We start from the raw sequence: 14,183 nt of genomic DNA on the forward strand, positions 1-14,183 counted from the left end.
ACCACATTGTCGGACCATTCTTCATCAACGGAAATTTAAATGGTGAATCATATCTTGAGTTACTCAGGGAAGGGGTTGACCCACGTATTACAACAATAATAGAAAATGATGATAACCTTTCCGAAGATTTACTGGTATTTCAACAAAACGGAGCTCCTCCACACTATGCTATGCCTGTCCGACAATTTTTAAACGAAACATTCCCCGCTCGTTGGATAGGTAGAAGGGGGCAGATGATGGAGTGGCCACCTAGGTCACCGGATTTAACACCCCTAGACTTATTTTTATGGGGGTATTTAAAAACAAAAGTTTATGCTACCCAACCAGAATCTCTGGATGATTTACGAGAGAGGATAGAAAATCAATGTCGACAATTAAATCCAGCCGTATTAAGCAATGTCAGAGAGGCATTTCAAAATAGATTATACCATTGTATGGAAGTGAATGGTACTCATTTTGAACACTTATTGTAACTTCATAATAAATAGCACAGTTAAAAAGATTAAAGAGTTTGAACTGTTGTACAACCCATTTTAGTACAGGCAAATAAGGTGAAAGTAAATAATAAGTAAAATTTGTGCTCTTAAAAGAAAAATTGTTTATCTCATAAACTAACCACTTTAACCTACAAGTATTATACATTTTTGAAATCAGCTCAAAGAGGAGTATCCAAATTTTACATAAAAAATATGAAAAGTAATTTAAAAAAATAAAGGGGATGCTGCTAGGGGTGAGGGGGTGGCTTTTCCAGTGAGTTTAAATAAGCCATAATGCTTGCCCCTTCCAACATAAATTGACGTGTTTTTGGATTTTTTCTAAATACCAGTATTACAAAAGTTATTAAAGGTGGATACTTTTATCTGAAAAGCACTGTATAATCCGCAATAGCGTAATTGATTAATTATTCTTTATATATAATTCTTTCTATTCAATTAGCCAAAATACATTTTATTTTTCAGTCTGAGAATTTGCAATAAGTTCTTGTTCTAAATTTAAGGTGATTCATCGGGTACTTAAATAACAAGTGTTCACAGTCAGAAGAATTATTAAAAATATTTAGAATGCTGGATGTCAAATATTTATAATTGGATCTGACTTTACTGTTTATGAAAAAATTCTCCATTAAGATCAATACACATTTGCATGCATTTGAACCAATTGCCGAAAAATTTTTTGTTCAGGTGTAGAAAAATGTTGTACTCGGAATATCTGATCTGCGGGAATAATCTTTTTTCGAATACTTCTGGCAACCAAATGCTGGTGTATCATTCCGAATTGACCTTCCTTCGTTGCTCTAATGGAACTTTTATGACATGTCTAGTGATTCAACTACAACTTGATAGACCCATACAGTCGATTGTTGCTTAGTTTCGAGTTTATGTGCATGATTCATTTGTTGTCACGATCTTATAGACGTCTTTTCAAGCACCGCGATTAATTTTTTTCAGCATTTGCACCAATCGACAAGAGCTTTTTTTCAGCAATTGTCCAATTATGCAGTATCCAACGCGAACAAATCTTTTTGGCAGCCATATCTTCATGTAGCATTGAATTATGCAAATGGGACTAATGCCTCAATTTCACGGTATGTCACATAACGATTTCACTTTATCAGTTTACGTACAACATTGATGTTTTCGGGCACAACAGCCAATTTTGGACGAACTTAATTAAAGAATAACTTAACGTTGTAGTGCAAAGAATAAAGAAGAATAAAATAAGACACTATTAACAGTTATTATCTTGTAATTAGTGGTTTATATTTTTCTCTCTACAAATCTTAACGTTTCTCTCGCTTGTTTTTCATATCAAAGACCAATCTGAATAGTTTCTCTGCTTTAGTTCTCGCCTGATGCCACTTCTGCTTTATTAAATCTACTTATAGTACTAAAGAAGAATGATGTATGAATATGAATTGAACAAAGTATAATTTTGTATTTACTTCACTTTCATACGGGTTGATATATATTTTTCGCGTTTTTAGTTTGGATTGCAATATGTGTTTAATTTCTCATTTTCGTGACTCTCTAATTTTTTCCATCGTTTTTGAAAAAAGATTAATTGATTGTATATACCTTGAAACAAAAAGGGCCAATGTCTATTTTCGTCAAATGACAGGAACCCTAATTTAAATTTGAGGAATTGGCCATTTTTGCATTTCCAGTAAATAGCTTTGGCCGTGACAAAATATTTGAGTTTCAATGATCTAATAATAAGAGGACTTTGGTCCTTTTAACAATTACTATATGTCGCATCCTGAATTCAATTGTTCATTTAACTCAAATTTTCAAATTTTGGACATTGGCCCTTTTTGTTCCAAGGTACAGATGTATTAAATAAATATTTTTCAAAATATGTCTTTTTTTCTCCGATAATCATATACCTTGTATATATTACAGAGGATAGCTTCCTTTCATATAAATGAGTGATATTACTGTTGTTTCATATCAAATATAATTAATGTAGTTCGCGGAATTTCTACTCAAACACATCAAACTTTGGTTTTCGTGCACACTTCAAAAATTGTTTTTCCCGTATATAATTAAAAACGTTTGAGAAAAATTGATTTTTACTATAACTTACTCTCACAGGAAGGATCCGTTCCACTCCATGTACCATTTTTTTGGCATAATCTCACACTGGTCCCTTTCAAATTATATCCAACTTCACATCTTATACCGCATGCACTGAAAATAACATTTGGGCACATTCGGTTTTTTACGTAGTAACCATGTTCTGGAGCTATTATTTTCATACATTTCAATTCTGAAAAATACAATAAATAAAGAAGAGAAAACGTAAGATGTCTTTCACGAATACGATTATTGGAATACATTCTAATAGCTACAGGAACATAACTATTTCAACAATATCCAATATGAGAAATGATTTAAAAAACATTCGTCTTTTTTATTAATCAATAAATTTTGAAGGCAATCAGATTTGGTCCTCTAACTTATGGTTAATTGACCTATATATTGGCAACTGAACATATGAATTTGGATCTGCTTATTGACATTCATTTGTACCGAGGAATAAAAATGGTCAAAACAATAGGTAATTTTTCTAGCGATTTGGATACAATCACTCCAGTTTGATGAACAAAGAGATAAAAAAGTATTGTCAAATAATATTGTGGATATAAAAATGTTTTTTAAAAATGTTTTATTTACAATAACTACAATTTACTCAAACAGAAACGGAAATTTGGAAAAAAATCTTACTTTTAATTAGGGTTAACAATGAAGTTGCAATTTAAAGCAATCAACCTATATTTATTTGATCCATGTTTTGGAATCCGCTGACTATGTGCATATTGTTTTTGTTATTTTTGTTATTTTGTATCAGTGGATTCCTTTCTCTAGTACAGATTTCGTCCTCGAAGTCTCTGAGAAGAAATCTTGAATTACCTGGTTTTGAGTTTGGATTGTGGCAGTTACTGTTATTAACATAGCCAAAGCAATCGAAATTACAATTGAATATAAGTACAATGCTAAGTCCTGCAGAAAATTTCGACAAAGTGTTATTGGTTCAATGGGTTAAACTTATTCATATATCAATTGACACGTTTGTCATTGAGTTACTACTTTTTATAATTTCTAGATTCTGAATTTTGGTTGAGCTGAACTACTTTACCCAGTTTCTTGTGAAAAGTTCTTTATTGTGATTGACTTGGTGCAATTTTCTATATTTAGAATTTGGCACTAACATTTTATAGTTTTCGTACATATGCATAGTTTATTTATTGCCTAAGATGAATTTAATATTTCCTAGAACATTTTGCTAGTTTATAAACGTTTTTGTAGTGGGAAGGTGGCAAATCAAATGCCATTTGAAAGCTCAGATATATATATATATATATATATATATATATATATATATATAAATATATATATATCTATTGAATTATGATTAAAATACAATAACAATATTAAAAGAATTGCTCACATTCATCAATTGAGGATTCTGGCGTGTTGAAACTCTCTTCTAACAAACATGATATTCATAAGCTTCAAAATAAATATTAAAATTGACTGGTGACATAAATATGCATTCTATTGATCATGGTTGTGTTTTTTTTTTTAGCTAGATTATGGAACACGTCAAATTCGCATTGGTTGGATTAGGTTAGGTCGTTATAAATGAAGTTGAATATTTATTGGTTAGATTATGAATGATATTAAGAGGGGGCAGACAAGCCCTTCATGGGAACTGAACCCTTCTCTGGTATCAGCTACTAAACAATGGAAGAAGCAGTGAATAAGAAGGTAGATAGGAACGAAACCCATTATTGAAATGACCTACAGGGCAGGCAAAGACTCTAATAGGAAACTATGATCAGAGAAGATCTTCTGAATGTATCAATCTAAGAACAATCTACGAATACTAACAGGAGTCCTATCGACGCATTGTCGGCTTGACACACACTTGAAGACGCTAGACATTAGTAGATAATGCAGATGTTATTGCATAGAGGACGAAACCTCTATTCATATTCTCTCGAAGTATGAAACACTACGTAACTACACCTGGGAGCGGATGAAATAGAAGACGAGGATCTCCGGCAATTACATACATCCCAAATTCTATACTTTTTAAAAGGAGTGTGACAGATCAGCTGTAAACACGATAGATCCTTAGAATGGCAGTTTATATGATACTCCAATATCCATACATACATACATACATGAATAACATTAAATTTTAAGAATAGAAGTTGGATTGTGTAATATTTTTCTTATTTATTTACAATCTTTCTATTCGTGGGGTGAATTTATAAACACGGTCTCTCATGGTCATTTAACTAAATTTTAATAAGCAACTTATCACGAACACTAACTTTATAATATAATTTATTTAAATTCTTCGATGACTTTTCTATTTTGTTCTGTTCACTATGACTATTTATTATACACTAACTAAATGCGAGTTAGCAAGCTTTGAAAGAAATGTGCCCATATTTATTTATATAGGTGATCTTTCTCTGTCTTTATCCTTTATTCCCTCGACATTACCTTTTTATGCTCTATCAGATGTAGTTTGTCCAAATTCTATTTATGGCGTTTGTACTAGTTATTTTCGCCATGAAATGTTGGAAGTCCGCACATGCTCCTCCGTACGATCTGACATCTTTTACTGATGCGTGTTTTCTTCTATTTACCATCACGTTATGTATTTGTAAGCATGTTTTTTGATCTGGCGATACCCAGGTCATTCAGTGATTTTTATGGTGCCGAAATTTAGTACTTTTCACTGTTCTCAGTTGGGACGTACACATTTGATACTTAGAGAGACTTCAATTCTTAAGTATGCCAGCGTTTCATTTATTGGTCTGAATTCCAAGACTTTCTATCTTAATTCCCCAAAAACTATGAATATCAGCAGCTAAAATGTTTGATTTCTATAATTCCTCCTCCCTTCAATTTTCTTTCCTGTAGGTAGTGCCGCGATATCTGTTTCATACTTTCTTAATCTGAATCCAATTTCTTGCATCTCTCCTATTCTTAGCATTGTTCTAACGTAATACCACAAGAAAATAATACCTCGTATTTAACTCACCTTTACATTCTCCATTTCCGGTAGCTTTGTATCCTTCCTTGCAAATACAACTATCAATTCCATATGCCGGTGAAATTGTAGTATGGAACTGATCAGGACATGGCAAACATATATTTGGTCCATCTGAATATGTTCCTGGTTCACAAGCTGAAGATTAAAAATATTGAATGTTTACATTGACAACTCAATGACTTACAGGAAAAATTATAAGTTTAGTTGTTTCACGAATGGATTTTGTATAATTTACTCACGGAAACAATTATTTTTGAGGCCCGATCCATAATAACCCGCCTTGCATACACAAGCGTAATGTCCGGTACTTGTTCCGCATGTACACATAGCCTTCTCATCACAACAGTCCCCACTTTCTCTACATAATTCATTGCAAGCAAAATTGTATCCCAAAGGAATGTAATCTCCATGTTTCAGATCTGCAAAAAATATCTTCATCATTTTTAATTGTTAGACCGATATACATATGTGGGAGCCACATGAAAAACTTTTCTATTAGTGGTTTTATAAGTTATTTACTTATTATTTCTTGCAGGAATTATTAAACTTAAGAATATTGTAATTTTTAGTCAAAGATTGCATCTTTTTCATTTTTTCATAGGAATAATATACATCTATGTCAACTAAAAACTTTTTTTAATGATACAGTGAAAAACTAAGCTTGGTTATCTTCTACTGTGTTATGTCAAGAGTTTTTGTCAAAATAACGAATGCCGTTTGAGAAGAATAACAAAAAAACAAACCTGAATGGAGAGCTCTTCTCGCTAAACTTTCAAATTCGTTGAAACTGTCTAACAAATAACTATAGAATTGTCCGGGTGTAGAAGAAATATCATATAACTCTTTATAATTTCCGTTTTTAATTCCAATTGTAAATATTATAACTGAATTTAATTTGAGCTCTGTTGCTACAGGAACAGGATCTCCGCCATTGGAGTAACCATCAGTTATTAGAAAAATTACTTTCTTAGAATCTGTTCTGTTCGATGCATCTATAATTTCCTGAAACAAATCAATATAGTCCGTCGATATCAGTACTAACAGGAAAGGAATTATGAAACATCAACAGATTTTATAGACTTTGTGCGATATATTAAAGGAAACAATAAATTATCATTCAGTTGGAAATTTAAACAACATATCGATTGTCGACATATCGATCAGATGTAAGCTTGTGGTGGATAACAAAATAATACACCAGGAAATGAAATTTAAATATCTGGGAATCGAAATATCTGGACACGGGGACGTGGAGACGGAAGTAAGAAACCAAGCTACAAGAGCCTCAAGAGCAGCAGCATACCTAAATGACACAATCTGGCGAAATAAATACATGCGAACTGAAGCAAAAGCCCGCATATATAAGACCGCAATCAGACCTATATTATCCTATGCAGCAGAGACCCGACCTGAGACCTCTAAAACGAAACGGATATTGGGGACTACAGAAATGAAAATAGTTCGAAGAATAGCGGGAAGAACACTACTGGATAGAGAAAGGAGTGAAAACATAAGACGAACATGCGGGATAGATAATATCAATGACTGGGTACTGGATAGAAAGATAAAATGGAATGAGCACATTGACCGCATGACGGAAGAACGAATTGTGAAAATATCAAGGGACAAATCACCAGAAGAAGAAGATATCGATTGTCCTAATTTTTGGAATCATCTACTCAGTAACCTGGAGAATTAATATACATGACGAGTTGTGTCCACACGTACCGGATGTCACAATAAGACAGTCATATATCAGAAACCGTTTGAGGGCATAATTGAAGCAACAAAAATGATAAGAGCCAAAATTTATAAAATTAACCTGTTTCTTAGGCTCAATAAAAACTTTCAAGGCATGACTAAAATACTACTAAAATAAAGAGTGGGAGAGAAGAGAAGCATCATTGTGGAAAACACTAATAACGCCGATTCTATATAAACTGCTTTTTTCAAGCTTGGTCTTTTTGAAAACAGCTCTTTCCAACTACCCTACTTATACAACATAATTTTGACCTTTGAAAATGTTAAACATTAGTACGTTGTTCTAATGAGGATTTATAAAAGTGGATCTACTCAACAGAAATCGCAAATCTTCCATCCAACTATGCGTATAGGATGAGCTTTCTATTCAATTAATATACGGAGGGTGTCTCATAAGTAATGTCGTTTTTCTTATGTGATAATGACTACGTCTCAATTTAAACATATTGTTACTTGTTGAAAGTACAAATTTCTTCACGTCCTTTCAATCAATAAGTTAGTGTATTGTTAATACATTACTGGAAACAAAAGTTTGAAACAATCGTAGCAGCAAGAAAAATATATGATAATAGTGGCGATCTGTAATAAAAATTTGAAGCTTAAAGATCATTCGCGCTCAGGTCTTTTACCTGCGTGGGATATTAAGGTTATAACTAAGCAATAGAAAACCAACCTAGTACCAGACCTAGCAGATTATCGGATTCCTTGGACCTTCTAAAAATACCACACATCGAATCATTAGGTAATATCTATAAATAGTGAATGAATTATTATATCAATAAATGAATGGATTAAAACATGAATTAGATGAGCGAAACGTCGAGTAGAGGTGTGTAATAAGCTACTTGCCCTGCAGTAAGATGATCATTTCATTAAACGCATCGTTGATTTGCGATGAAAAATGGATTTATTTAAACAACCCGAACATGAAAAATCAATGTTTGGAAAAAGTACAATTACAAGAACCTGTCACAAAGAGTTTTTGATTCGAATGGAAAGTCTTGTGTGTCCGATGGAATTATGAAGGTTTATTGTACTTCCAGATGGTTACCAATCAATTCCGATAGCTGATACGTATATATGGGGTTTTATCGGAGATAACTAAGATTAGTTAACCCAAAGTGGGTTCTCTTACAGCAAATCAATGCTAAATTTCATCTAAGAAATGTCTTTGGAGTAATGGGTTTGACACCCAATGGGTTGGAATACCATGAACTTACGAATATATATATTTCCTAGTAACAGAGGAAATTAACTTTGAAAGCTAGACTATGATTGATAAGTCTGAATATCAATTAACAGTAACTAATTGATTTTAGCTGCTGTGAATTCCTAAGTTAGAACTTTATTTATTGTCCCAGTATTTTGTTGAAGTAAGCCTTCTATAGCTCAAATTGTTTCCTGTGCTGGCATTAGTGTCATATTAGTCTTCATCGGCTCATCTGTATTATTGTCAAATGCTCTCATCACGAAACTATTATCCCCTGAAGTTATGCTTCCTCTAAGAGTAGCTTGTAACGTTTTTTTTTTTTGAGAATTATGATGATTCATGGGGTTCTTTGAGTTCTTTCGATATTGAATAGCCTGAATAGAATTTTTTGTGATAGAAAGGGGAGTTCACCATTGCAGTTTGAAAGTTGGTGAATACATAAGAGATGATGGTAACTTATGTAGATGGTTATTTCTCATATACCTGCTAGTTGTTGGTTGGTTTACTACTGTTTACTGTTTTCTTCACTCCGTCACTTACATTTCCTAAGGTTATTTTTCTTTGTCGACTTTTCTTATGATTCTTTGAATTATTTTTGGATTTAAATATAATTTACTTTTGTTCTAGCACTCTTTAATATTTCTCAAACATTCTTTATAGTTAAAGAGGATAACTAACCTAACCTAACCCAATATGCCTATGATTGGGCCAAATTAATGTTACTATCTCAAAGGTCACTTTTTAAAAAGATACTTTATTGAGACTAAAAATACACTATTCAATGGCTAATTCATTCGAATTGAACAAGTTCATTCGATCATAGCTATCTTAATAATTTATTTCAAAACTTCAACGTCATACATTGTTGTATTAATTAAATTACTTGTTTATAATAACTGATATGGCTTTTCTTGATATAATTATCATCTTTGGCTTGAAGTATTTTTATTGACATAAAACTTCTAGGAGAGTGATGAGTTTTTATTTTGTAGGTAGTAGTATTTAATGACAACCTTTACAGAATGTCATGTCATATGTAAATTTTCTAATCTCATGATATGATATTCGCTTTTCACTGATTCTGCCGAATCTATGTGATTGTTGATACTTTCGCGGGGTTAGGTTCAAATTGCTATGATTGTACTTGGAGATTTCCTTCATTTGATACTCACGATACTTTTGTTGCCCGAAAACTACCGAAAATTGTTAAGGAATTCTTACATAACGACGATTCATAATCATAAATAATATCATTAACTTTGTGACGCTATTTCAAAGTAAATCGCAAACTGGATGAATACGGCATCCTATTATCTAAAAGAACTTTTCGTTCACTTCCAAGCTGCTCTTTAATTTACTTGATTGAAATAATTAGTGTCTTTTCCATTTCTACGGTTTGACTATTCAAATATTTGGCCACAATTTCAACATTTTTTCATTTTAACTTTTTTCGAATTACCATTTCCGTTGACGCATCGTACTCAGAAGATGAGTTTTCCTATCATTGGATATACATTGGAACAGTATATATAGAAGTACCTGGTCCTGCAAAGAAAACTCAATAATTCTGGAAAAAAAAATTTATTTATTTTTCAATGTACACTCCTTTTAGGTCCATATACTTTTCCCAGCGATGTTCGATATCTTTTTATAATAATAATCCTCAAGTTCCTCAAAATAGCCATTAACTGTCGACATCACGGCAAATAGGGTACATGAGGTAGCAATTCAAACTTTATATTATTAATTTTGGCCATTGTAACAACGGATGTGTGAACTGGTGCATTGTCTTGATAAAACAACATTTTTTTCTTAGCCAAAAGTGGCCGGTTTTGTTTGATCAAACGTTGCAATAAGTTCGCCGTTTCAATCACTCGAAACCTCCAGTCAGAATAGATTAATGAGAGATGGATAATGTTATACCGATGCTCTATCTCTCCCTCTCTTGCTAAGGAGTCTTGATTATCGATAGAATCAGGCTTATTTAATAAGTTATCTGCCATTACTATCATATCCTCATCTGATTCCGAATACGGGGCTCATTTCGCATTGCCAACCTTACCACCCGAAAAGATAGGAAGTAGGAGGGTTGAAAATAGTATATGCGTGATAAAAGCTGTTGAAGGTATTTCGACAGGTCAATCACTAAATTATTTTATTCTTGAATGGAAAGAAAGGTTTTATACAACAACGGATGATCAATACATTTTTGCAATTTAAAAATGGAATGTAATTATTCCATTAGAAGTAGTAGTAATAGAATTTGTTTTTCAAAATATAAATGATATGTGTAAATTGAGGTTATTTGAATCAGTTCTTTTATTAATGTACGTAAATTGTGAGTGTCAAGTCATATTTTGACTTGACTGCAAGAGGTCGAAAAGTCAAATGTTTATCTGTCTTCAAGAAATTATAAAAAATTTATTTCAAACCAGAAGACACCTAAAATCAAGGCGATTGAGTAATATAAACACATGATAAGGTCTACGATATAAGAAACTAAAGAAATGCTCTTAATTTTAACTCTCTTCTATTTTAGAATTATTTTTTTAAGAATTTTAAAACAGAAGTGACCTAAAATCAAGAGCATTCAGAAGAATAATTTTTTTATGTTATCAAAATATTATTTACCTTAGCTTTTTGGAACGCTCCCAAAGTATAAGTTTCTCCTCCTCTATATTTCACCTCTTTCAAATGTCTATTTAATAAGACACATTTGTTGTAATTTTGAGCAACTCTTCCAATCTGATCGATATTCTTGTACTTAAAATTAAGAAATTTGAGAAATATATAGTTTTTCTTTTTCTATATATATACATAATACATTTTAAATCTAAAACGCACAGAAACAAAATAAGTAATATTATATATCAAACACCTTGTAATGATTGTGACGCTGTCTACATAGGGCAAACATCTCAGTATTTAGAAAATAGACTGAGAGGTCATCAATACGATAAAAAAAATAAAACTGCATTAACGAACCGTGATATATCAAAGAAACATAAATTCAATTATAAAGATTGAAAAATTAGCTTTGAATAGCTAAGCATCTAAATTCAGGATCTGATAGTTGGATAGATCTATCAGCCAAACTTATTGTCATTGATCTTTTTTGTGACAGGATAACACTCAAAGAGAAGTGGAAACGTCCAAATTTTTTTTTTTGTTTCAATTAAAAAAAACTAATTTTAAAACAGAAAAGACCTAAATGTTCGTGATTTTAAGTCTCTAAAATTAGTTTTTTTTAATGTTTTTAAAAGAAAGATAAATCATATATATTAAAAAAAAGATTAAAGATTAAAAAAAAGACAAAAAAATCACACAATATGGTTTTTTCGTTTGGTTGCCAGTTTTTGGTATAATTTGCAACAGAATGAAAAAGTTGTCTGAAAGTAATCACAAAAAGTAAAGGTTAAAAGAAAAGAAAAAAGGAAGAAAGCTCAGCTTAAAACTTCAAATTTCTATTAAACTTTTTTTTTATTTTGTTGTTAACATTAATACCTTCTAACGACAAATACTGTCAATACTTGAATAAATATTAACTTTAACTTTATAATAACAATATTGAACAATTCATCAAATACCAAAGTTTCTAAACCAAAACTGAACGTTCATTATCTGTATAAAACTTAATAAACTCTAATCATACTGTTGAAAAAGTATGGGACACTATTATAATCAGCAACCGGTAATCTTTCTTTGATGTGTAACATGTGATATTTATGATAACTTGTTACACATCAACATACACTTTCACAACTTCCTGTGCATTATTTTGTATGTTTTAAATTATCCTCATTTTGCTAGATACAGTTTCACTATTCTGTCATCGGGGTTCAATTCATTTTTGTCATTCAATTATTAAAACTGAAGTTGAAATAATCTTTGACGCTGTCTTTCCTGTTGAAATAGTTAAATGTGAATACCATAATAATTATTAATACTTACTATGTTAGTCGGTGAACTAAATGTTACCACGGCAACTCTTGTGTGATTATAATCAACTATCACATCACTGAGTAATTTTTTCACAAATTTCAATTCATTTTTAAAGTTATTTTCACCAACACTAGACGAAGCATCTATTAGAAAAATTATATCCAGCTTTGTGAAATTTTTAATGGAATCTGTTTGAATTTTCAATATATCTCCCAATATATCGATTTTTGATTTACTTTCACTATCTGAATTAATTTTATCAGAGCTGTATAATTTTTTTCTTCCAAAATTTAGAAACTCACTGTTTGTAGTAAAATCATCTATAAAATTTTCTGAAAATGAAGTTGTTATTACTATGATAAACGATATTAAAATTACTAAAATAATGTTATTTGTCATTATGTGAGTGCTTAGCTTAGGGTCAAACTCTAAAATAGATGTAGGTTCATTAAACTACTTTTGCTACATCTGTTCAAACATTTGTTATAGTCCAGTTCAGATATATATGAAAATATTGGTTATTGTTTTGTCCGAAATTCTCTAATATAACTTACGAGAGATGATACGCATTTTATACCAAAAATATTACGTCAATTCTTACTTTATATCAAAATATACGGAGAACATGTAGGGAAAATTCTATGATAATATGATGAGTAAATGGAAAAATACCAAAATAAATTGTTATTTCATAAAAAACAAAAATTCAAAAATTATAAAGATACATTTATAAAGTAGTGCACTTGTTTTTCTTTTCTAGTAATTTCAAAGCAATATCCAACAAAATCGTAAGTGTAGAATTCGATTATTAAGACAAATCAACTTGAACCATTTGAAATTTTTATTGAGTTTTGTTTTTCCCTTTGCTCAAGCTGTTGATGATTGTGTGCCATCCTTTTAGTTCTGAACTACCGTGTCAGGTGAAAGATTTTTACATTTTAGGTATTTGTTTAGTAGCACTCATCAAAAATGTTCAATCCATCAAATAAAATCCAGACAAAATTATGTCTTTTATTAATCTGTATAGACTGGTATACTATTATATTTATCATTAATGCGACCATAAGGGTACTATCAGTCATTTTTTAATTCAGTCTCGATTATAACGATCGTGAAATAAAATGGATAAACAGAAGTCTTATGGCGCCAGCAATCTTATGTTTGTCTCAATGTCTGTAGGAGATAATGTGTGACGTTTATGTGCTTCAACCACTAATACGATATATAATATTCCATCAAGAAGCCAATTTGAACATTTTTATGGAATAAAGATGATATGTATAGAGAACAATTATTACGCCCGTGTTATGGAAAATATTTCATCTATTGTAGAAATTGATAACGATAAAATCGTTCATACAGGTTGAATAATTAGCTATATTTAGAGTCCCAATTTTATTATAAATTATTTTGCTCTAAAACTCATTTTAGACTAGTCTAAAATTGTGTTTGAAAACAAGTGTTATGTGTGGTTTCCTTATTTTATTGGCTTCAAAGTTCACAATTCCAAAGCTGTTTTTTGCGTAGTTTTCGATATATGTATATATGTTACTGTGGATGTCCGAAATGCAGTATATGTTAAGATACTCTCTACAGGTTCTGTTGGGACAGAATTGGATGAAGTGGGTGGTGTGACAAGTGGAGTTTGTTACGGAATGGAAAGTGGTGTAGCCAGTGAATCTTGGAGGTAATTTCAAGA

At 31.3% G+C, this 14,183-nt stretch overlaps 1 protein-coding gene across 1 annotated transcript in view; it reads right to left on the minus strand.

Moving 5' to 3' along the window:
* Positions 1 to 12,883, minus strand: part of LOC130449850 (sushi, von Willebrand factor type A, EGF and pentraxin domain-containing protein 1-like) — a 51,858-nt gene extending 38,975 nt beyond the window's left edge. Inside the window, exons 1-6 of the mRNA XM_056787891.1 lie at positions 12,494 to 12,883; positions 11,174 to 11,305; positions 6,315 to 6,573; positions 5,811 to 5,990; positions 5,560 to 5,706; positions 2,584 to 2,766 (exon numbers count right to left, since the gene is read on the minus strand). Of these exons, the coding sequence (XP_056643869.1) occupies positions 2,584 to 2,766; positions 5,560 to 5,706; positions 5,811 to 5,990; positions 6,315 to 6,573; positions 11,174 to 11,305; positions 12,494 to 12,883 (1,291 nt within the window). The remainder of the gene's footprint in view (positions 1 to 2,583; positions 2,767 to 5,559; positions 5,707 to 5,810; positions 5,991 to 6,314; positions 6,574 to 11,173; positions 11,306 to 12,493) is intronic.
* Between the last annotated feature and the right edge of the window lie 1,300 nt (positions 12,884 to 14,183).

The sequence above is a fragment of the Diorhabda sublineata genome, chromosome 10, assembly GCF_026230105.1.
Source record: "Diorhabda sublineata isolate icDioSubl1.1 chromosome 10, icDioSubl1.1, whole genome shotgun sequence".
In the NCBI taxonomy this organism is placed as follows: Eukaryota; Metazoa; Arthropoda; class Insecta; order Coleoptera; family Chrysomelidae; genus Diorhabda; species Diorhabda sublineata.